Genomic DNA, 23,838 nt, shown 5'->3' with positions numbered 1-23,838 from the left:
GAGAGACCAGCTTATGAATCTGTTGACTCTGGAAGGCCCCCACCAAAAACAAGCTAAGATCCTTCAATGAAAACATGTCCACCACAGTGCACCAGCAGGGTTTACATCCATTTACTTTGAGTTACGGCTGAGCGTTTTGCCGAAAAACCTGCCATTTAGAGACTTGATCTAAGCAATAAATTTAATTCATTTGGCTAAAATAAAACAAACCAGGGCTGCAACCAACCAAATGTTTATTAACTAATGAAGGAAGAAATGTCCAAAAGGTTGTGATGTAAAAGTTAACTTTACCTCACAGAATCCAAGCTCCAGCTCTTGTTTTGACCTGTTGCCTGCTGGATGATTTTCATTTATTTTTTTTAAAATGTATTTATAGAAACGACTTGTCATCATGACTGGTATGTACTATAGAAATACAAATTTCAGTGGCTTTGATGAAGGGGAAAACTGTTATCCATATAATATCGTCGATCTGCATCGATTCCTGATGGGGGAATCCAACAGTCTCGGCAACATGGATTTGTCAGTTTTTGTCATGACCACCCAGAGGGCCCTGAGCCCAGTGTGGTTATGGGTTAATGTGGTTTGAGACATCGACATTTTGACCGATAAATCAGGCTTGTCTTTAGAAAAATGTAGGTTTGATTCTCTGTAATTTCACAGTGGTGGAGATTTTCCAGTTTGTGTCAGAACATGAACTGTGCCTCCTCTGTATCAAAGCGTGCCTGTTGACGCGTCTGTTCAGCACGTTAATGGTAATTACTGCAACTATTATTAGCTTGAGATCAGCATCTCCTGGCCCGATGTTTGCTGTGGGCTCAGCCATGCTCTGGTTTATGGTTGTTTGGGGCTCTCTTCCTTCTCTGTGACAGACTTCGGTTAGTGCTGAGGCTATGAATAGACCCAAACACAGAGAGAGGCTTTCTGCAGAGCCATCATCTGCCAACAAGGCAGCAATGACAGATACTGTGTCCTGTGAGCATGGGGGAGCAATCGGAGTAAAATTTGGGAGGAAGGGAAGAATTTTAATGTGCAAACACGCATTCAAAAGCTGCACTTTTGAATGCGTGGTACGATTTTAATCCGAAACAAATTTGTTTTAAGTCTAAATGGTGTAAAAGCCTCAGAGCTTTTCTCATGTAGGCTCAGGATAGATGGTTGATATCTAAATGGATGTTCAAAGCAGTGGAAACTCCCAAGATGGTTAAAACCAGGGCTTTTCATATACTGGGGTACAGCAGGTGAAGTGACACTTCAAACCTGAGTGGAGCTCTTAGCTAACATTGGCAGCAGGATTGCTATGCTCGCTAACCACAGATGGTCAAAAAGATGGAGGTGAAAAGTGAAGGCAGGAGTGTCTTGAACTAGGCAGACGTTGTAAAAAGACTTGAGCTCTTAGTCTCTGGCCTTCAGTAAAAACTTTATGGGCTCAGTGTGGGTTTTTTTTTTTTTTTTTTTTTAAATCTTACAAAATGTGGTTTTGTATTTTACCAAGATTTATTTAAAAAAGCGAATTTTAAAAAGAATTAAACCTTAATAAACATTTGCTTGCCAGATGTTTGGATTTGAGGAATTGGTGCAGAGTCTGTAGTGATGCGAATGCTGCGTTGAAGGTGAAGCTTTGGTTTTTACTGGTTATTGAATGTTTCCAGTGACTGTAAGAACGAGACTGTGGATGTGAGCATGCTTCCTGTCAAGGATGTCTGGACTCCTCCTTAGACACCGGGTCAGAAGCTCAGAGTAGATCTCCTATTTTACTTTAAGGTACCCGCGGAGGTGGTTCAGCATCTGACCGGGACACCTCCCAGGTGAGGTATTTTAGGCATGTTGAGGTGGGATGAGGCCTGGTGGCAGTGACCAGAGAGACTGTATCTCTCAGATGGCTGAGGGACATCTCGGTGAGAAATTGATAACGCATCAGCTCTTTGAGCAGAACTTATTAAAAAGTCCTTGTTGATATTAATCCCTAATCACATGAGAGTACTTCCTCATTTTCCTCTAGTATTTCCTACACTGAATGGCAGGATAGGCATTTGCTTTTTCTGAACTTAAAAAGAAAGATTACATTCATGGTTTTTATTCATTTAAAATACAAAGCTGAGAAAGCAATTTCCCAGATCTCTAAATTACAAACATCCAACAAAAGTGTAAGTATCGAAGCCACAAAACACAGGCAGTTACTGTACAGTGTGGCTTCTTGTTCCTGTGGTATTTATGTATCACATGCATTTGGAATAATGAAGAGCTGTAAGCATCTGTTAGCTCTTTGCACTGCTCATATTTGGCTCATTTAGCAGCCTCTGCAGTGCAAACCACAGGCCTTTTCTGTCTGGAACACACACACACCCACACCCACCCTTTAGCCACTATGGAGAAATATATTATTATATCTATGTCCTTTCGCTTTGCACGATACCAGGGGATTATAATGAGAAAGGCTGTGCAACTCTGGCATTGTCCTCTCCCAAACAAAAACTCCCGCCTTGCATTGTTGTCTTGTTTCTGTGGAAATGCTGCAGGGCTGCATGGCGGGTAGCAGAGGGTTAAAACTGGAGCCAAAGTAAAGATGAGGAAAAAGAAATCTGAACTTGAAAGTGGACACGTTACGTGAGTCATGTCACCTGCTGTCTAGTCGTGCCTTCTTCCCCAGAGGGAAAGCAAAACAGTGAAGAAGATTTGAGCCTTTCCTCCTCCCCCCACTTTGGTGTCCAAACAAGGGCAGGGCCTCTGTGTCCATATATGGATGGGTGGATGACATCACCATCCAGCAGAGCAGTGCTGTTTAGCACGACATCCACCTTTCTCATTGTCCTCCAATGAGCTGTTTGGAATGTGATGCCTAATTTCCAGTGGAGTTGGGGCCCCTCCTTCCTTCCCTTCCCTCTCTGACCCCCCCAGGAGACGCTGAGCTGCAGTCTGGCTGCTACTTTTAAAAACACCCTCAGAGATGGATCAGCAAACACTGCAGCCCAGCCGGTGGGTAAGTTCAGTTTGGAGGGGAAGAAGTTTTTGACCCTGGAGGATAAAGCTGTGAAGGTGTATGCGTAGAGGTTGGAGGTTTGTTTTTTGATCCAGAGCTCAGCTGATGTATCCCAGTGTCTTATGTAACTGCTGTAAAGCGTCTTTCTCAGACCTGCAGGGACTCAAGCAGAGATCAGTTAAACATCTACAAATAAAAGCTCAGTTCTCAGTTTTGTAGGCCACTGTGCAGTGCTGTGCTGCTGTGCTGATGCCATTTTTAAATCTGTGAAATTGCTCCATTTATCTTCCCGTCTTTGCAAACGGTGTTCAAAATAAAAATTAAAGGCAACTATTAGTTTGTAATTTTTAGGGGCGATGAGGTGAAAATGTATCCACATAGAATGGAAAATGTTTGTTATCAAAAGGAAAAGTTTTACTCGACTTGATCTACTTTACAAACTCGCGGAGTTAAAACAATCCTGGAATAAAATGACATGAAAAAATGAATTCATAACTAAAAGTAGACTTAAAGAAACATATTTTTCTCACTTTCGAGAAACAAAAAACCTAACTAAAAACAATATTGTGCACTTACAAAACTAAAGTACAATATACAAATGACAAATTATCTATTTGATCAGAAATACAAGCTTTAGGAGATGCAGATAATGCTTGAGACTTGCATGTCCGTATGACAAGGATGTCTGTGAGTGTGTTTTATAATGCCTCTTAAGAACATCTTATATATTCCCCATAGATGTGTTTACATGTGTACACATTTGAAATAATAATAATAATAATAATAATAATAATAATAATAATAATAATAATAATAATAATAATAATAAATTATTGTTTTTAAGGAAACAAACTACATTTAAAAAGTGTAAACCCAATGTAGTAACTTACTGAAAAATTAAATTGCCAAATCTAAACTGCCATCTCATAGCTGGCATTCATGCACTTGGATCTTTTTGGACTACCATCCCAAGAATATTACAATTGAATTGGCTCTTTTTTTTTTTTTTTTTTAAACAAACAATTTACATTTGGTCCATGAAAGCAAGTGCTCCAAAAAAAATTTTTTTTTTAGCAGAGATTAACTAAGATCTTTCACTGTCTTTGTTTTTCAGACTCAAAAGGCTTTTGGAGCAGGAGAAGGCTTACCAGGCTCGTAAGGACAAGGAGCACAGCAGAAGGCTAGAGAAGGTCAGAGCAGAGCTGGTGAAGCTCAAGTCCTTTGCCCTGATGTTGGTAGACGAGCGACAGCTGCACATTGAGCAGATCGACCAGCAGAGCCAGAAGATCCAGGATCTCACTCAGAAGCTTCAGGAAAAAGAGCAGCGACTGGCGTCTGTCAGCGACACCGCCAAGGAAAGCAGCCAGAAGGTCCTAAAGCTGGAGGCCGAGCTAGAGCAGAGAGCAGCAAAGTTCACACAGGAGCATGAGGAGATGACCGCCAAGCTGGCGAAACAGGAGTCCCAGAGCCGGCAGCTGAGGCTGAAGCTGGCTGGACTGACACGCAAGATTGAAGAGCTGGAAGAGAGCAACAAAGTCCTGCAGAAATCAGAGGAGGACCTGCAGGAGCTGAGGGAGAAGATCAGCAAAGGAGAGTGTGGGAACTCTTCACTCATGGCCGAGCTGGAGAATCTGCGTAAGAAAGTGTTGGAGATGGAGGGCAAAGATGAGGAGATTACCAAAACAGAGACTCAGTGCAGGGAGCTGAGGAAGAAGCTGCAGGAAGAGGAGAACCACAGCAAGGAGCTGAAGTTGGAAGTTGAGAAACTCCAGAAGAGAATGGCTGAATTGGAGAAACTGGAGGCAATCTTTAACAGGAGCAAAACGGAGTGCTCACAGCTTCACGCAAACCTGGAAAAAGAGAGACGTGTCGTGAAGGATTTGGCCGGTGAGCTGGAGATGGTGAAAACCCGGATGAAGGAACTCGAGTCCTCAGAGTCAAAGTTTGAAAAAGCGGAAATGGCCCTTAAAGACGAGCTCATGAAGCTGAAGTCCTTCACGGTTATTCTGGTAGATGAACGCAAAAACATGGCAGAAAGACTCAAACAGGAAGAGCTGAAAAGTGATGATTTAAGTAAGACATTCAAAGCAGAGCAGGGGAAGGTGACAGAGGTCACAGAGAAGCTGATAGAGGAGAGCAAAAAAGTTCTGAAATACAAATCGGAGATGGAGATCCAGGTGACGACGCTTACCAAAGAGAGAGATGAGTTAAAGAATAAACTGGCAGGTGAAGAGGAAAAGTGTAGGGAGCTAAATGGCAAGCTGAGTGGGATGAAGATGACGATAGACAGACTTGAGGAAATGGAGAGGGAAATGCAGAGAAAGCGGGCCAGCAAGGAAAATAACCAAAATCCAGAAGAGGATAACAAAGTAACAGAGCTCACGCTAGAAATCGAAAGACTGAAGAGCCGGCTCAAACATCTTGAGGTGGTTGAGGGCGATTTGATGAAAACCGAAGATGAGTATGATCTGCTTGAAAAGAAATTCAGGACAGAGCAGGATAAAGCAAATGCTCTATCAAAGCTTCTGGAAGAGATGAAAAGTCAGATTGCCCGAAACAAAGCCATAGAGAAAGGAGAAGTCATGAGTCCTGAGGCTGAGCTGAGAATTCGCTGTAAGATGGAGGAGGCCAAAACCAAAGATCTGCAGGCAGATGTTCTGGCTTTAAAGGAGAAAATCCACGAGCTGATGAACAAAGAGGACCAGCTCTCCCAGCTGCAGGTTGACTTCTCTGTCCTCCAGCAGAGATTTATGGAGGAGGAAGAGAAGAATAAGAGCATGAGCCAAGAAATGCAGAACCTCAACAAGGAGCTTGAAGCTGCCAAGCGGTACAGTCGTGCCTTGAGGCCAAGCATGAATGGCAGGAGGATGGTGGATGTCCCGGTTACCTCCACAGCCGTCCAGACAGATATGTTGGCCAGCGAGCCCGCAGAGGACGAGACGGCAGCTGGCTTTATCCGGAAATCAGTTCTTGAGGAGAACCACTTGATGAGTAACCTCAGGCAACACAGTCTCAAGAAGCCAACAGTTCTCGAACGATACCCTCCAGCTTCAGCGGAACTTGGAGCCAAAAAGTCTTGGATACCCTGGATGAAAAAGAAGGAGGCCATCACAATCACGCAGACCACTCCTGAGAAGATCCACGGGGTCTCTTTGCTTCATTCACCGGAGGCAACCATGTCCCAAAAACCGGGTCAGCCACTTCATATCAGAGTGACCCCAGATCACGGGAACAGCACTGCCACCTTGGAGATCACCAGCCCTCGAGCTGAAGATTTCTTCTCCAGCACCACCATCATCCCGACTCTCGGTCTTCAGAAACCCCGCATCACAATCGTCCCTAAACCCACGACCGTGACCTCAAAGACCAAAACCTGTGACGGAATGGAAGGTCTCAATCGAGCCAAATCTCCTGTCACAATCACCACCATCTCCAGAGCAAAGAGTCCAGAGAGGAATGGTGGGAGCAGCCATCAGTCACCAGTGTCCATCATCACGGTCAGCACCACCCCTGTGGCTGAAGCGTGTGCTTTATCTGAGCCTCACGAAGTTTCCACAGGCTGCACAGTAATCAAGGTGACCCCAGAGAAGCAGCCTGGAACTGCACCTGTCAGGAAATACAACAGCAACATCATCACAACGGAGGACAACAAGATCCACATCCACCTGGGTCCACAGTTTAAGAGGCCATCTGAGGCCTGCAGCAGTCCTGTGCTGACACTCAGGCCAACTGGCCTGAGTTCAGAAAGCAGAGAAACGGGAACAGTTCTCCGCTCTCCACGCCAAGCGGGGAAAACCACTCCGAGCAAAATGACAAGCAGCATAACGATCACGCCTATCACCTCGGCCGCCTCCAGGCCGACGCAGTCAGTGGTGAGATCATTAGCTCTAATGACCTCCATCTGTCTCTCTCCCTGAATACAAACCTAGAGGCATGAATATCTTCCTCTTTGTTTCCAGCAATGGCTGAAGTGTTTCCAATTTTTTTGCGTTTCAGTTGCTTCTGAAATGTTTCAAAATGAAAACAGGTGGTCTGTGCTTCCTAGATAGCACTCTGTCCAGGTATTAAACACTGAATTTGTGAATATATAATCTGAACTAACCCCAGAATGCTTTACCCAGAACTGCTCAACACTGTAGAGAGGCTTTTCCTACACAAGCATAAATTTACAAACTGACAAGTTCACTTTTTCAAACTAAGTTATAGCAGCTACTGAGCACTGAAGGTTTGACTTTGAGCACTTAAGGTTTACATTTACCAAAGTCACCTCAACATAACCCTAACAAACTGGTGCGAAAAGGTCCAGTAAGTGCTGATTTGGTCAAATCAATACATTCAGGTGAAAATCAGGTTTTGTGGACATTCAGGTTAAACTGCTAAACAACTTTACCTGAAAAGATATCAATAAATGTTTAAATTGGGATTTATACATAAAGAATCGGTAAGAAAACAGTACATCTGTACAACTGAGACACAAAGAAGATCCCGATAACTGATGGACAAAGAAAAAACTAATATTTAACAATGCTAAAAACGAAACAGCTGATTCCTAAGAGTGTATTTAAGTACAACCAAAACACTCCCTTAAATATGCATAATTAAACCTTTGGACAGTTTAAATGGGTGTGTTAGTAGTTCTTATTTTAACCTTTGCGTCTGAGTGACTCACCGTTAGAGCCAGCCTCAAGTGGTCACTACAGGAACTGCAGCTTTCTGGTACTTGGGCTTGATTTTTTTTTTTTTTTTTTTTGTGCAGAATGATGAACGCCAGCAGCAGTGAACTACATAATTTCATAATATAACAGAAATGGAAAAGTTATCACAAAGCAATACAAAATTCAGTGTACTGTATTTTCCGCACTATATGGTGTACTTAAAATTTTATAATTTTCTCAAAAATCATCAGTCCACCTTATAATCCGGTACGCCTTATGTATGAATGCTGGTTGCGCTTACTGACCTCGAATGTTTTAGTACAACTTTGGTAAGCTTGATGGATTGTCAGAGCATTATGGCTACCGTAGTCAGGAGCCTCGCGGAGTACTCTGGGTACAAAACTCCATCCGTTTCAGGTCGCAAAGTCAAACGAACACAGCGGCATCACTGAGATTTAAAAACTGTCTAAATTCTTTCATCTTTGATTAAAATGATAAGCGTTGCTTCTTTAACAGGTGTAACAATGAAGTTTAACATCCAGGCATCCATAAAAACAGAATTTATTAAATTTAATGGCGTTAGAAGTTGGCAGGAGGTTAGCTTGCTAGTTTCCACCTAAACATGATATACCATGTCCTGACTGAGAGATTTCTGAAAAAATTAAAACGTACAGCTCTGCTATCACTTCCAACATAAATAAAGACAGAAAACTAAACGGCAGTAACAGTTGTATGGTTAATGAAGTTGAGCTAGCTGGTATAGAATGATGTGCTATGTGATCACTAGCTATATTAGCATAACATAAACGCAGGGAAGCTGGAGACTGAACGCTAACTTTTAACGCAATAACGTGAGGGTTCCCGATGGTTGGGGACAAATGCAATCTCGTGGCAGGATGCTGTAAACGGACCGAAGCAAGAAGAATGAGTTGAGTAAAGTTTGACTTATCTGACTGTTTTGTTTCGCTTAATGCGCCTTATAATCCGGTGCGCCTTATGGTCCGAAAAATACGGTGCTTTATGTACCTAGTCGTTAGGAGTTTCTCCCCTTCCCCCGAAATGACCCACCATCACTCAGTCCACTGATCGTGTATCAGAGCCACCAAAAGCATGCTTACTGGGGAGCTCACATTCTCACCATCCCTGCTTCAGTGAAATCAGTGACACAGTTAATAAAACGATTAAAAGATCCTTGTCTCTGTCTCATGCTGGCTTTTGTCTTTTTTTTTTTTTTTTTCTTCTTCTTCTTTTTGTAGCCCAGTGCAGATGTGCAGTACAGTCGGAGCACTGCAACACGGATCCCTGTGTCAAAAGGTATGAAACCAAGCAGCAAAGCGGTCCTGGGCGTGTCCACGGTGACAAGGTTAGAGTCACGGGCCGAGAGCCACGCGATGAAAATCGAGCTGAGGAAGCCGACTGTGTGTGGCTTGGCCTCTGCAGCAGCAGGAAAGAGCTGAGTGCCGGTTCACCACCAAATCCCCAAATCTGCTGCCAGAATAGAGGCGCAGAACACATCTGTGTGCATTCACCATGGGACTGTGTGTGATGTTGCCTTTTACCACAGCTTAGCTTTACAAACATCATTTAATGCGCTACCACTCATGTTTTCAGATAATATTAATGTCATTTGAACGGCCGGTTAATTGCACGAGAAAGCTTTGCTGATTTGATTAACTCCATCTCGCCGCTCCTTCATAGATGGTTCAGATTTTTAATGTCATCATCGTATTTTTATAGCATGTGTTTATTTCACCGCAGCTCATGGAGGTTTCTGGTGACCGAGGCGCTGACTGTGAATTGTTTGTGACACGCACCAAAATAAAAACTATTTATCTCTGAACCAAGTACGGCTTTGCTTCGTAACTTCCATCTTTGTGACTGCGTGGTTCCCAGAGCACTCCCGGGCAACCATGAAAACTAATTCTTTTTAAGTAGCCTGGATTTTGCCTTCATCACAGGTGTGCAGAGTAATGGTTTCTTATTCCGGTTTCAACAAAAATGCATTTGAGAATGTGAGCAGTTGGACAGATGCATGTGGACCTCAGCCTGAGAAGTAAAGAAAAACAAGAATAAAATTTAGACACTAAAGATAATTGAAGTTACCTGGTAAAGGGATTTATTGAGGTGTATGATGTAAATATTGGTACCGTGGAAACAGAGGGACAAGGTACATCATGAGTTGGCGACCTGTGAGTCAGTTTGGCTCTAATGGGATCATTTACTAAATGAGCATCATATATAAATAGCAGCTGAGATCATAAACTCATCAGGAAAGTGTTCAGCTGGGTGAAGTCGACCCATTTCTCACTGACTTCTCTTTCTAATCGCAGGAGTCGCCCCCTGCTGGCCATTATTCAGAATGCTTTCCACACAGACCTGTGAGCGTTAGTCCACATTGTGAACGTTCACCTCCCTCTTGTGGACAAGTGCACATAAACCGACTGAGTTGAGATTCACTTCAGCAACAAACTGATCACGTTTAGAAATCTGACATCTCTAAACTGCCTCAGTGAGGCAGCAGCAGCCTCACGCTTCCTCTAATGATTGTCTCAGCGCAGGCTGAACAAAACAGCCAACACAATTACCTGCTGATTGTGTAATCTGTCAGGAGATGTGGAGAGATGCGGTGATATGAACAAGCAACTGTGCTACCACTTAATTAGAGTGATTCAGGAAGATGGAGAGTGTGAGATATGCTGATGTAAGGAGGAAAGAGGAAGATGGCAGGATATTAAAGACTGCAGCTGGAAAACAGAAGGGTAAACATGATCAATCACAGAGCCTGCTGCTTAGAGATTCGGGGGGGATCAAGTCCTTTCTGGGAACAACATCAGAGGCTGAACAGGATTATGAAAATCATAGCTGGGCTGAGCCGGGCACACTCCTCAGAGAAAACTGCTCAGAACCGACATGTGGGACTTTTCTGCTGCAGTCCAGCTGCAGAGCTGAAAAACTGCCGGGAGTGGGCAGGCCATTACAGTGTCTAACAACTAACAATCATTTACGGCTCGGACTCATCTGATTGTGTCTTCTTTTACTCATTTATAACTAGATTTATATATCCAACTATATCCAGGCTACACTCGAATAAAACAAATAAAAAATTGACAGATTCCTCAGTATATATATTGTCACTTGATTTAATGGACTGGTTTTTATAAAGTGCTTTATTTACTCTATTTGAGCACTTGGAGCCCTTTACACATCTTTCACACCCTTTCACACATATTCACACTCTGATGAGCACATCAGGAAGAACTGAGAGTTCAGTATCGTGCCCAAGGATACCAGGGATTGAACAACCAACCTTCAGTAGATCACCCGCTGAGCCACAGCCATTCCTGATTAACAGACTTATTATCATAAAAGGATGATACAAATAAAATGGTCAAGAATTGAAAAAGAGCGAGAGCTAGTCTGAAACAATACAGCGACTTTTAAAACCAATCCGGAGTCTAACAGGTAGCCCCTTTAAAGGCCCAGTGTAGGTGCAATTTGTGCACTTCCATTTATGCAAGTAAGCCCCCATACAGCTGATTTGTTGCACTCCTCAGTAACCCAGAAAGCAGGGTGGGACAAGAGTCTGGCCTCCTGTTATATAGCGTGTTTCAGTCACTCTGATGTGTGCTATTATAGCCTGCAGCAAAGTCACTGCACCGCTTTAGTGCAGATGAGGAATGTTTACTGTTTTTCCAGACTTTAGATCAAGGTGACAATATTTTCATGCCATAGATAGCAGGACGCATTTTCGATGTTGTTACCTAAGACGGAGATAGAGATGCACTCACGGATATTGTGCTGTGCTCATTTTTCAGATATTTGTCCTCCTGTATTTGCTTCTACTGATTGATCTTCTCACACCCTGTGCACATGTGAAGTATTCAGTAACTCAAAACAACTTTATTTATGAAGCACATTTACAAGCAACTGATGCTGACAAAAGACAAAATTGACAAAACCAAACACGATAATAGATAAAAAAAAATACATAAAAAACACGCAGAGAGCTGCATCTGCTGATGGGTGCTAAACATATAGCTGTGGAAGACAAAGAGACAAGAGACACAGTGAACAGTGTCCATCCATCCATCCATCCATCCATTCAGTCCAGGTCCTGTTCTAAGTAGACCCTTTCTTCATGTAAATATAATAACTGAATAAATATAATAACTGTCATTATAACTACAAAATAATCACTTCCTTTATCTTCATTAAGTTACAAGTGGAACAGGAAGTAAATGGTTTCATTTATGTAAGCTGTAAGTTTAAAACAAGTTAGAGGTAGAGCTCGGACGAAAGCAAATCTCTGTTTCATTTCTAAAATCTTTTATACATATGAAACTGCCTACTGCTCTAAAGTTGATGAGCTGTCTAAGGGAAGCGTGATGACTCAAATGAAGGTTTTCTTGTCTGTGTGTTTTCCACCACAGGTTCACTGATGGATGCTGGCACAGTAAACTGGCGCCGCTGAGCCATGAAGAATGGTGAAGATGATGGGAGACTTTTAACAACAAAAACAAGAAGAAAAAAAATATCAGAAGCTTCAGTACATGATGCAAACAGTCACACCTCCCACTTCTCATGATTCCCATTCCCCCCCTTTGTGTTCACAAACAAACACCTTCCATTAGTGGAATAAATTAACACCATAAAATGGAATTATTATTATTTGGGGGCTTTTTATCCTTTATTATAACAGGGAAGCCAGGAGAGAGAGGAGTGGGAAAACACTCAGTTAATTCAGATGTGGGGCTTGGCAATCGCCTTGTGGCTTATTTGTATCTGCTCAACCCAGTGAGGTGTACTGACACGCTGTTTTACCTGCTTTAATACATTTTAAATGACAAATATTCAAAAGTTTAAAACACATTTGAGGCTTTTGAAGTTACATTTATGATTATTAGGCATCAAATCGTTAACAATTTTAGTCTGTATTGCCAGGCAGGAGCAGAGGAAGGTTTCAGAGAAGATTCATGGATGTAGTGAAAAAGGACATACAGAGGATTGGTGTGAAAGGGAATGATAGGATGAGATGGGATGATGTAGAGGCACTGTGGTGATCCACTGAGGCGACCCTTAAAGGGAACAGTGGAAAGAAGAAGTTTTTCTTTTCTTTTTTTTTGCTAAATCAGTTTTAAAACATATATGAAATGAAATAAAAACAAAACAAACAAACATGTTTTGAAAGTTGCTGAATATCCTGCAGTTGGACATGAAGATAATGAATGACATACAGTGTCTCTGATGGTTTATTTGCCATATTATTTATGTGGATGTGAACATATGCAAACAGTGCTTGGAAATTTCAATTCGAATCCTTGAACATCTCGCTTTTTGTTATTCTTTTTCAATATACATGATGTATGCTGTTTGAAGCCTACGTGATGGCTTTCTGAGACTTTATTCACACACACGGATATTCTCAGTGAAGAACTTCTTTATGTTGATAGAATTAAATCTGTCAATAAAATTCTACTAGCAGTGAAATGAAACTTATTTATTTCTGATTTTTGGACGTTGTATGACTAATAACGATGCCTTTAGGTGATTCACGTACATCTTAATCTCATCTTTGGAAATTGAAAACAATTATTCGCCATTCCAGCGAGAAATAATAAAACCATCGCTGTATCACTCGTAGCATAAAATAATTGTAATTAGATACTAAACAGATTTCCATCTTCTTATGTTACACCAATCCACGTGTCCTTTCAATACAGCACTGACTGAATCTTTTGTTTCCGCAGCGGTCACTGAATGCAGCAGTAGCCACCACAAGAGTTACGTCACTGGGTGTTGTTGACAAACCTGTTTGCACACTTCCGGGAAAGGAAGTGCTAGCCGTCTTTAGCTAGCCTCTCCGTGGTTTAGAGATGAACTAACAGAACTTTGATTAGCATAAATAACACTCAAATTAGCAACAAGCTAATGACGACGTCGTTTAAGACCGGCGCCTTTTAAAAACAACTGTCGTCGAGAAGCTAGCCCCGTTAGCTTGCTAAGGTCAGCTGGATAAATCACAGATCCGAAGTTATGATGGCGTCCAGTTACAGCGCCAAAGACGAGGACGGCCACATCACCGTGTCTGGACCCGGTGGCGGGACTCTGCGGAACAAGAAGCCCGAAAACACCGCCTTTAAGCAGCAGAGGCTCCCCGCGTGGCAGCCCATCCTCACCGCGGGCACTGTCCTCCCGGCCTTCTTCATCATCGGGCTCATCTTCATCCCCATCGGCATCGGCCTGTACGTGACGTCTAACAACATCAAGGAGTTTGAGGTAAACTGAGCTGATTTTTCTGTGTCACGAGTTTTGCATTAATATTGTATTTGTCCACATAGTGTAACTCCTATCAAATGGCACAAACACAATTTGATCATTATCTGGTAAAGCTCTTCCAAAACAGGGTTAAACATTTTATTGAGCTAAATGATTCTGTTAATACTGACATTTTCTCCAAAACGCTCATATTCATGATATAATTGTATCTTGAATATCTCTTCATTCACATATCTTAAATAAATAAAGCTGTCAGTATCATGAAATATATTGAGCTAACTTTATTTATTTATCATATTTATTTTCTTCGTGCTTACAGATCGATTATACCGGAGATGACACGTCCAGTCCCTGCTACAACTGTGCAAAGAACTTCAGCTGGAACAACACGAAGTCCTGCACCTGCACAATCCCCTTCCAGCTGGATCAGCCTTACGAGGTAAGATGCATCCAGGACTACAGCCCAGCGGCAGCCAGTTTGATTAAGCTAACCTTTACACATGGGGCGATCGTGGCTCAAGAGTTGGGAGTTCGCCTTGTAATCGGAAGGTTGCCGGTTCGAGCCCCGGCTTGGACAGTCTTGGTTGTTGTGTCCTTGGGCAAGGCACTTCACCCGTTGCCTACTGGTGGTGGTCAGAGGGCCCGGTGGCGCCAGTGTCCGGCAGCCTCGCCTCTGTCAGTGCGCCCCAGGGTGGCTGTGGCTACAATGTAGCTTGCCATCACCAGTGTGTGAATGTGTGTGTGAATGGGTGGATGACTGGATGTGTAAAGCGCTTTGGGGTCCTTAGGGACTAGTAAAGCGCTATATAAATACAGGCCATTTACATCTTTCTCTCAATCAAACAGAGCAACGTCTTCATGTATTACGGCCTCTCCAACTTTTACCAAAATCACAGACGTTACGTGAAGTCAAGAGATGACAGCCAGCTGAACGGAAACATCGATTCCCTCAAGGTAGGAGCTTCCTCTCCAATGGCAAGCAGGAAAAAGAAGGTGAACTCATATCAAGGACAAAATGTTTTAGGTCACAGACCAAGAAAACAACAAGGGAAAATGGGTTTAAATGCAGTTAAAACTTAGATTTCAAAAACATATTTAGTTTTGATATATACGCTAATTTTCAGGCATGAGTCAAAGAAACGAAGAGCAACAGGTGAATAAATAAATAAACAAACCAAAACATGGTGGTGATCTCAACATTTGAAGACAAGTATGGAGAACCAAACCTGGAGCACAGACTTGGGCCTCATTGGTCCATTAGCACATTTAACGGGAGAGGATGACATAACGTTTGTCAGATGATAATATTAAACACGCTTCAGACAGCAGCACAAACACATTGTTCAAGCTGCCTGTGTGAGCACATCTATCAGTCAAAGCAGCTACGCCCCCAATTTTACAGGGGTGTCATCCTGTAAAACTTTTATGAAGTGTCCAGAAAGGCCAAAATGCATTTTTTTTTTTTAAACCTTGACTGTAAACATGCTCATTTTTGCTTTAAAACTGAACTTTTTAACATAGAAGTCTGTGGGGACTGTGTCACATTTGGAGCCAGCCTCGGTGAACATTAGAGGAAGTTCTACTTGGTTGTTGCTGGGTTATATCCTTGCTTACAGCTCTAAATGCTGCGCTACGTGCTGCCACTTCTCTCTCGTCACCTTTTCCTTCTCCGTCTTTTACAGAAGCCCAGCAAGGAGTGTGAACCATATGCTTCCATTGATAATAAGCCAATTGCTCCGTGTGGGGCCATCGCCAACAGCATGTTTAACGGTGAGACCATCTTTTTTCTTGCAGATTAACAACAAAGAGAGAATGAAGAAAACATAAAAAAAATGACTGTTAGTAAATGATTATGGTCACATATCATCACAGATCAGTTTGTGTGAACGTGTCTTTGAAGGACTCACGTTTCTCTTATCAGCCGTCTTTGCTTTCTTTGCAGACACTTTGACGCTATTTTACAATGACCCCAACGGCACAAGTGTCCCGATCCCGCTGACGTCCACAGGAATTGCCTGGTGGACGGACAAACATGTGAAGTTCAGGAACCCTGTAGGCACCAACTCAAACCTCACGGCTGTTTTTCAAGGTATCACCAGTCAGCGACGTCTGCTGCACTCTCTCTCTCTGAGGGAGAGGCTGTCTGTTTTTCTTATTGCAGACAAGTCTTAAAAAAGGATTTGTTCTCCTGTGCACAGAGCTGCACTGTTTCTGTGTTATAAACACAGGAAATAAAACAGCTGAAATAAAGCATAAACCTAAAAGTGGCTCAATAAATAAATGAATATGCAGTAACATGCACCATAATGAGATTAGAAGTAAATATTGATGACTGGCAGAAATAAATTCTGCATTTTACCTTTATTTTTTACATTTTTATTTTTTTTATTAAGTAACATTTTTTTTTTTTTTTTAGATCGTATTAATTAGTTTTTAATATTTGTATTTTTATAATTTAACAACACACTTTTTATATTTTATTGTGTGGTTAGATTAGATAGATTTTTATTATTTAATATATTTGATTGTTTAATAGCAATCCTCTATTACTAATATTACTAGTAAATACTGGTAATACTACAATATCAGAAACTCTGACCGTTTTTAAGATAATCATCAACGTCTATTCCGTTTTTATTTTTGTTTTTTTTTCACTTCCACTTCAGGAACAGTGAAGCCGGTGAACTGGCACCGGCCCGTGTACGAGCTGGACACTGATCCGGAGAACAACGGCTTCATCAATGAGGACTTCATCGTGTGGATGAGAACTGCCGCTCTGCCCACCTTCCGCAAACTCTACCGCATCATCCAAAAGAAGAACACAATGGCCCCCACCCTCCCCCGAGGAAACTACACCTTAGTGGTGGACTACAGTATCCTTAACGTGAAAGTCGTGACAGCAAAACTGCATGAAAAAAACAGAAACAGATTCTTATAAAATTTAAATGAAGGTTTAAAAGAAAAATAAGTGGTTGTCGTACCTTTAACCTGATAAAACCAGATTACCCTGTTCGCAGCTTTGAGGGCAGGAAGCGGATGATCCTGAGCACCATCTCCTGGATGGGAGGCAAGAACCCATTCTTGGGCATCGCCTACATCACCGTGGGCTCCGTCTGCTTCTTCCTGGGCGTCGTGCTGCTGGTCATCCACCACAAATACGGGAACCGCAACAACAGCGCTAACATCTCAAACTGAGGTGCCGGCTGCGCTCCAGCTCGCCTCCACCGCCATAAATATGATGCGATGATGAATCTGAGGAAACGGGTGACGATGGTAGATTCATCTTCAGCTGTAGTGCAGAGTTCATGTTCTAAAGTCACACTAAAATGCCAATCTTAAAGAAATCAGTTGAAAATGTGCTCATTCCTCTCCTAACTATACAAGTCTAACAAAAACGATTGTGTCAGAGATTCAAGTCAGCACGCAGAACGACCTAAAGCCCAGCCAGACTCTTCAAATATTAAAAAAATAATAATAATAAAAAATTAACAGGGAGGAGTCTGGAAAGTTTTTTACGTCACTTTAGGATCTCTGATGGTGAAGTGTAAGTGAGCGGGAGTATAAGTGTGAGAGCTGCATGCTGCTGAGATGTTGTTATCACCGCGCTGCTCGGGTGTATGATGGTGTGTTAGGCCCACCGAAGGCAGAAAATGTGGCTAAAGTTGTAAATTTACCAGAAAAAGTGGCAAAATTAATAGTAAAAACGTATGAGACTGTCAAAAAGAAATTTGGCAAGTTCATGGGAAACAAAATGTGCAAATACGACAGAATTAATATAAGGAAAAAACTAAAAAAAGAGACCCTCTCGCGGTCTCTTTCTACCCCTCGTTGGTTCTGGTACGGCGTTGAATGGGTGGCTTGTCTTTGTGCCTCCTTTTTGTCGTTGTCCTAAATCTTTAACTGCGCTTTAACTGTGTTGTAGCAATTTCAAGGGAACACACAGAGTACTGCAGCTAAAAAAAAGAGTGTTTATTTTTTGTATTTACATGAACAATTTTATGAGATGTTTGCTTGCTAGAGTAAAGCCAGTATTTGCACGTGAGACCTCAGGGTTGCAGAGTCTGAAACAGGTTTAAATTTGAGTGAGTATCCAGAGAAATGTGCACTGATGCGTAGTTTCATCCACTGTGGTTTACATGCAGTAACAACAGCGCAGCATGACTCAGCACTACATGTGATTAAATGTTTTCTGTGCTACGAGTGAATTTATGTCGTTTTACAGCCATTTTTAAGCTACGAGGAGCTGCAGCTTCTTCCACCTGCTCATTAAATAGATGCTGCATGTTCAGATGTGCCGAGATATATTATGCTTTTTATTTTTTAACATAGAAATGAATTTATTACCTGCATTTGTGTCTGGTTGGATTTGACTTTTGTGTTTTTGATACTTCACCTGTGTTTTGTTGTTTTTGCTTTAAAAGAATAAATTTGTGATTTAAAAAAAAAAAGATGAGTCGTTTTAATTTGTCAGCCGGAAATGATAAGTGTGGAAATAGTTTTATTTTTCTCATAAGTTTTATGTCATAAAACACTTTTACTGTATTTTATTCTCCAATCCAAAAGGGAGGGAGTGTGTAGTCAGTATCTTAGCATCCACAGTTTTCAAGATCTCATTTTCAGATTTTGTGTGATGGTAAACACTGATAATGGCTCAAGCTGCTTCCAGTTTGGTGAAAATCTGGTCTAGATCAAACGAAATGTTAAAAAAATTAGTAAAAATATATTTTTATTATATTACCAACAAATTTTGAATGGATCATCTTCAAACTGGCTTCAGCTTGTTCAGCAGCAGCGGCGTCTTTAAACATTGGAAGACAGTGAGGCAGTGAGGGGCTCAATGCTCTGGTACCTCTTGACAGAAGTATGTGTGTGAGGGCTGCATGGGGTCCTCCACAATGCCAGTGGCTTTGCAGATGCAGCGGGTGCGATAGGTGTCTGTGATGGAGAGAAGAGAGGCTCAGATGATCTTCTCAGCTGTTCTCACTATCCTTTGTAGGGTATTGCAATCTGATATGGTGCAGTGATGGTGTACCAGACAGTAATGTAGCTGCTTAGGATGCTCTCTTTAGTCCCAGTGTAGGAGGTGGTGAGAATGGATGATGGGAGATGGGCTTTTCTCAGCTTCTACAGGAACTAGAGATGCTGTTGGGCTTTCTTAGTTATGGAGCTGGTGTTGAGGGCCCAGAAGAGGTTCTTTAACAGAAAGCAAATATGAAGTTATATGATATATGATATGATAATATATTTATTAATATATGAACCAGTTCATTCTAAATTCTATAATTTCGTTTGATTAAATCTGCTCTCATGCTTGACTGTGGGTACCTGACGCTCATGTAGGGGGCAGCAGCGCGCAGCATGAGCACAGTTAATGATAGCGAAGAAGATTTCAGTGGAAACGGAAGTAAAGGTTTCCTGTGCCCTTGTGACAGACAGCGAACTGTAGACGGACGATGAGCATGTACAGACAATTTTATGTAAGTTTATTTTCTATTTAGAAGTTTCTCTTGGGTGTTGTTTTTTTTTAACTAGTGAGCTGGATAAATGCGATGGATGAGCCACCGGGGTAAAAACAGTCGGCTATATTTAGCTTAGAACGGTTAGCAGGGGTCAACACCGGGAAGAGTTAGCATTAGCTTTGCAGAGGAGTTGTATTTAGCGGTGGTGTCCGGCCTCTCGATGTTTGTTTTCTGTGTATTCAAGACTGGGTTCTTATATTTTCATTAAATGAGTGTTTCTCCGTGTCCTTGCGCTGCTGTTTTCCAGGCGCTTCAGCAGGTGGCGCGGCGGAGCATCTCCAGCTCCGTCCGGCGGCAGGTTGAGAACAAAGTCCCCCAGAAACAGAAGGTGTTCCAGGTAAAGGTCACACAGACAGACCGCTGCACTTCCAACTGTTCCATAAAACCCTGTCATCATCGAAGGCCTCCTTTGTGTTTCTGTTGTCGGCCTTAAATTCAGAATACGACCGTTTCCTACTTCCTGTATACCTATAATATTAATTATTATTTGAACTGAGGCTCTGTCCTGTGATCCAAACCTCATATCTTGGTATTGGGAGTGCGCTGGGAAATTTTAAAGGATACAGGAGCATTGAAAACATTCTAATATGTCAAAAAAAAAAAATTCCTGTGTGTGTGTGTCTGTCTCTATGTAGAAAGCTGAATCAATGATGATGGAAGTGTTAATGTGTTCATTCTGTGTGATCAGTTCAAGGGATCCACACTGAATAATATAAGTTGGAGGTCCTTTAAGTTTTTAATGTAATTTTTTTTGGTGGCTATCTAAGGTCACTATGGTGTCACATCTGTTCATATTTGTAGATATTTATCACAGTTAAGCATATTTTCTTCACCTTGCTGACAACAGATCTGCTCTGTTCATTTTAAATTTAGCAACCAAAGGAAGGAGTCAGAGGACACCAAAGCCCCTCAACAATCACCCACCTAACTTGTGTCATTGACTTAAAACAACAAAAACCCAAAGTTCTGTTATCTCCCTTCAGTAGGTGTTTATTTGAATGGAAATATGTTCTCATGGTCTCTTGTTTTGGTGTGTACTCAGTTATCTGAACGTCAACCTTCAGGCGCGCCTAACGTGATCTGGGATCAATCATTTTTAAAGCTTGGGGAAGCTAAGGTCCCCTCAGAGCTGCAGTCAATTATCTGGATCTTTTATTTTTGTTTTAACTTTGCATTCAGACCATGAAAACATGATTTGAACAGTATAACTGTTTCTTTTTAACCAATATCAGATTTGCTTTAGAGCCAGAAGTACAGTGAATAAGAAATAAATAAAACAAAAACCTTTAATATCTAAGTTTTCAGTCATGGTCTGAATTTAAGTTTAAATGGGCTCTTAAAAAAATAGCAATGACTTGATCCAGTGTTAAATGCAAGCTTGAATGGTGACCTCTGCTGGCCAAAATCTGGAGCTGCAATTGAATCAAGTTGAGACCTCTTAAGATGAGATTCTATAGCTTTTTTTTTCCTTAAAAAAATTAGCTAAACATACCACTTTAAAAACCCGTGACACCTCTCAGTGCTTACAAAACCTTAAGATGTTCTTAAAACGTCTTATTTTGGCTTAAATTAAAAAGTATTTAATATGAAGGCAATGCCTTTAATTACTTGTGGTTTGCTAATTTTTATTAGATTTGTTTTATATAAATATCATAGATATAAATGCCATAAATAAGGAGTAAGTTTAACTTTAAACATTATCGTAGAGTAAATTCTGCATATCCAGTCAGCCTGCAGCAATGTTTTAAAGAAAGAACAAGCAGTTTTTCTATAAACTAAAAGTTTTCCTATCAGCTTATTTATTCTTTAGCTATAAAATGAGACAGTGGAGGAAACCCTGAAGAAGTACATGAGAAGAACAGGGAAAAATGCAGTTGCTGGAAATGTTTATGTCAGAACTGTTTTTAGTTGGTTGGTTTTGCTTTCATTTTTGGATGGCGTCCTTAAACTCAGTAAATACTTCAGTTTGAACTTCAGAAATCCTCAGTGAATAAAATGTTCATTTAAGATTTGTGTAATTACAAAAAACGTAGACGATTTTTTTTTTAAATTGCAGAGATCAGACATTAAAACAGTATTTGTAGTCTCTGAGCAGTGTGGAGACGAGCGTCCATCCGAGTTTCTTGGTTTTCTTTGTGTTTAATTTTGAAAGAGTTAGATTTTGGTGTCCGGTCTGTCTACACAAAGATGGATTATTATTTATGTGTTCCTCTTGCAGTTTTGTGGTCAATGGTGCTTTTTTTTTTTTTTCCTTTAGCAGCGGTTCTTCTAATGAGGACACCTCAGTCAGTTTAGCTCCACAGATAAGTCTCCGAACTGAGTGGAGTACTAATTCTGCATGTTTAACCTGCAGTAAATCAGCCGCTAACAGCAGCACTAGCTGGGCTTCAGTAGTTTTTTAGCTTTCAGGAAAAGGACGAGCTGGTGCTGAAGCAGATCATCGGTGTGAAAATGAAGAACATGTAGATGATTTGAACAGCTTCCAGTGTGTGCTGCAGACTAAACTAGTTTCCAGCTGGTTTGTTCTCCTGCACTGCTGTTGGCTGCTCCAGTCTGCTACTTATGTGTTGTATGATTAAACAGCTGCAAACATAATTGCATACTTTAATACAAGAGGACAAAATTAGACCTGAACTTTCAAAAGGTCTGTTTTCAATCTGTAACTCAGACCAGTGATAAAAATGAATATCCTAAAACGTCCTCCTGTGTCTTAAGAATATATTTTTATTGCAGCACTTTTCGGATAGTAGATATATTTAATATTTTTTAACACATCTTAAAGAGTTACTGTAAAGAAAGTGGATCTATTTTTAAATGTTAGCTTTGATCTGAGTAACAGATTTTTTTATTTTTTTATTTATTTTTTTTTAAGCATCAGAGGTAATTTTGTTGGCTTCATAACTTTTTAAAAAAAGATTATTTTTGCTTTGTGGATTTATTTATTGACACAAAGTTAAAAAAAGCGAGGGCTTTATTCCACCTTTTTCTTGATAAATTCATATTTTCTTGGAAAAAGTATTCTTCTGTTATTTTTGGTTATTTTATAACAAAGATTGTTTGCTTTTTCTAAAACATTTTTACATGAAATGCAGATTTCTAACTTACCCAGATTCCTGATGGACATGAACATTATGGTCCTGTTAGGTCACTTTGGTATGGTGATTTAGAAGTGGGGGGAAAAGATCAGTCAAATCCCCAAAATGTGTAAAACAAAAGTCTTTGTGCCATGTTGGAATAGAAGCAGATATCACTTTTATAGAATAAAACACCCTTATTGTGAAAATTTTTATTTATTTATATATAGAGATGTTGAAAAGTTGTTCTTTTGTTTTTGATGCTCACTCATCAGCAGGCTTTCTTGCGAACTGCTGCTGCTCTTCACTGTGTTTAATCTTTGTCGGTGTCTGGATGAGTTCTGGTTAAAGCAGGGCTTACAAACCTGATTGTTCCCCTCCATCTTCTGTTGCAGGAGGATAACGGTATGCCGGTTCATTTAAAGGGAGGCAGTGCCGACGCCCTGCTCTACAGGACAACGATGGCACTCACCGTCCTGGGTAAGTACACCTGTCTTTGTAACTGCTTTAAACTCTGAGCTACTTTATGAACCTCATGAGCTGCTGTAGTTTTTATTTAAATTGAAAAATCCAGCCTGATAATTTAGCCTCAGGTGGTACACAAGTTTAGTACCATGGTAGTTGATATTTGATACCTTTCAGATAAACAAATAGAAACAATCTTGCTGGGATTAAGTAATGGTAACTCTTACTGCTATTAACAAATGGTGTTCTTTCCACAGACCACAGAACATGAAGTAGTACATATGAGGATACAGATCCATCGGGAAATAATGGGACCTTATCCTTAGTGAAGCACTTTGAAATCCATTTTAATCTTCGTCTTTTTGCTCTTCCTTCCAGGTGTTGGATATGTGCTGTTTGAGCTGGTGAAGGCAGCCTTCCCTCAGAAGAAATAACTTCTCTGCTTCAGCTGTTTACTTCCACTTTCCAAAAACCGGCCAGCTGTTCTATATTGTGTAAGAAGATGAAAATACTCCGTCTGTGCCGGACCGCGTTTCATGTCGTGGTGCGATTCTATTGTGGTGTTCATTGGATCACTATTTATTTCTTGTAGTCTCTGGTGCCCTGAGGATCAATAAAGAAATGCCTCTCATGACCAAGAACCTTCTCGTGCCTCTTCCTTTTTAGTTTTCTGATGGTGGTAAACTGTGAAAAGGGCCACATGAGGCCTATTATGAGGGCCACATTTTAGTGGCCGGCTCTGTTAAAGAGCAACATAGTAAATTTCACAGAGAGTGAAAACAATGTTTCTGCAGCGTGTTAAAGATGCCTTAAAGTAGCTCTGGACCTGTCGAAAAAACTGAATCAAAGCCTGCTGTGTGAGAGCTGCA

The 23,838-nt window shown here is 41.1% G+C and overlaps 3 protein-coding genes across 7 annotated transcripts in view; all 3 read left to right on the top strand.

The window, feature by feature from the left end:
• The window catches only part of LOC102306133 (filamin-A-interacting protein 1), a 51,640-nt gene extending 38,338 nt beyond the window's left edge, over nucleotides 1-13,302 (top strand). For 2 of the 4 annotated variants that reach the window (XM_005936234.3, XM_042226243.1), the window contains 2 exons: nucleotides 4,095-6,852; nucleotides 8,892-12,042. In XM_005936234.3, the coding sequence (XP_005936296.1) occupies nucleotides 4,095-6,852; nucleotides 8,892-9,092 (2,959 nt within the window). In that variant the 3' untranslated portion in view covers nucleotides 9,093-12,042. Of the gene's footprint in view, nucleotides 1-2,470; nucleotides 2,981-4,094; nucleotides 6,853-8,891; nucleotides 12,043-12,065 lie in introns of those variants that run through there. The other 2 variants (XM_042226242.1, XM_042226244.1) reach the window with 2 other exon arrangements.
• Nucleotides 13,303-13,424: 122 nt separating this feature from the next.
• On the top strand, nucleotides 13,425-18,331 carry LOC102306838 (cell cycle control protein 50A). 2 transcript variants are annotated; one of them, XM_005936237.3, is made up of 7 exons: nucleotides 13,426-13,911; nucleotides 14,231-14,350; nucleotides 14,758-14,865; nucleotides 15,594-15,681; nucleotides 15,854-16,000; nucleotides 16,578-16,784; nucleotides 16,913-18,331. In XM_005936237.3, the coding sequence occupies exons 1-7, from the start codon at nucleotides 13,669-13,671 to the stop codon at nucleotides 17,104-17,106; spliced, it is 1,107 nt and encodes a 368-aa protein (XP_005936299.1). In that variant the 5' UTR covers nucleotides 13,426-13,668; the 3' UTR covers nucleotides 17,107-18,331. The 2 variants fall into 2 exon arrangements, with proteins under 2 accessions (XP_042082179.1, XP_005936299.1); XM_042226245.1 differs by lacking the exon at nucleotides 14,758-14,865 and having other exon boundaries at nucleotides 13,425-13,911.
• Nucleotides 18,332-19,253: 922 nt separating this feature from the next.
• LOC102307351 (cytochrome c oxidase subunit 7A2, mitochondrial) lies at nucleotides 19,254-23,610 on the top strand. Its single transcript, XM_005936239.3, has 4 exons — nucleotides 19,254-19,388; nucleotides 19,678-19,767; nucleotides 22,900-22,984; nucleotides 23,348-23,610. Exons 1-4 carry the CDS (start codon nucleotides 19,365-19,367, stop codon nucleotides 23,401-23,403), a joined length of 255 nt encoding a protein of 84 aa, XP_005936301.1. The 5' UTR covers nucleotides 19,254-19,364; the 3' UTR covers nucleotides 23,404-23,610.
• The last annotated feature ends 228 nt before the right edge of the window (nucleotides 23,611-23,838 follow it).

Source organism: Haplochromis burtoni, unplaced genomic scaffold (genome assembly GCF_018398535.1).
Source record: "Haplochromis burtoni strain Fernald_Lab_line unplaced genomic scaffold, NCSU_Asbu1 Contig_203, whole genome shotgun sequence".
NCBI classification, from domain to species: Eukaryota; Metazoa; Chordata; class Actinopteri; order Cichliformes; family Cichlidae; genus Haplochromis; species Haplochromis burtoni.
This window is presented reverse-complemented; position numbering and strand designations above follow the sequence as displayed.

What these genes read in the sequence shown, in the direction of transcription:
- LOC102306838 (XM_005936237.3), top strand. Translation starts at nt 13,669, where the DNA reads ATGATGGCGTCCAGTTACAGCGCCAAAGACGAGGACGGCCACATCACC. An exon ending in GAAACATCGATTCCCTCAAG is followed by an intron (nt 14,866 to 15,593) that starts GTAGGAGCTTCC and finishes CGTCTTTTACAG; the next exon opens with AAGCCCAGCAAGGAGTGTGA. An exon ending in CGCCAACAGCATGTTTAACG is followed by an intron (nt 15,682 to 15,853) that starts GTGAGACCATCT and finishes CTTTCTTTGCAG; the next exon opens with ACACTTTGACGCTATTTTAC.
- LOC102307351 (XM_005936239.3), top strand. Translation starts at nt 19,365, where the DNA reads ATGAGCATGTACAGACAATTTTAT. An exon ending in AGAAACAGAAGGTGTTCCAG is followed by an intron (nt 19,768 to 22,899) that starts GTAAAGGTCACA and finishes CTTCTGTTGCAG; the next exon opens with GAGGATAACGGTATGCCGGT. An exon ending in GATGGCACTCACCGTCCTGG is followed by an intron (nt 22,985 to 23,347) that starts GTAAGTACACCT and finishes TCTTCCTTCCAG; the next exon opens with GTGTTGGATATGTGCTGTTT.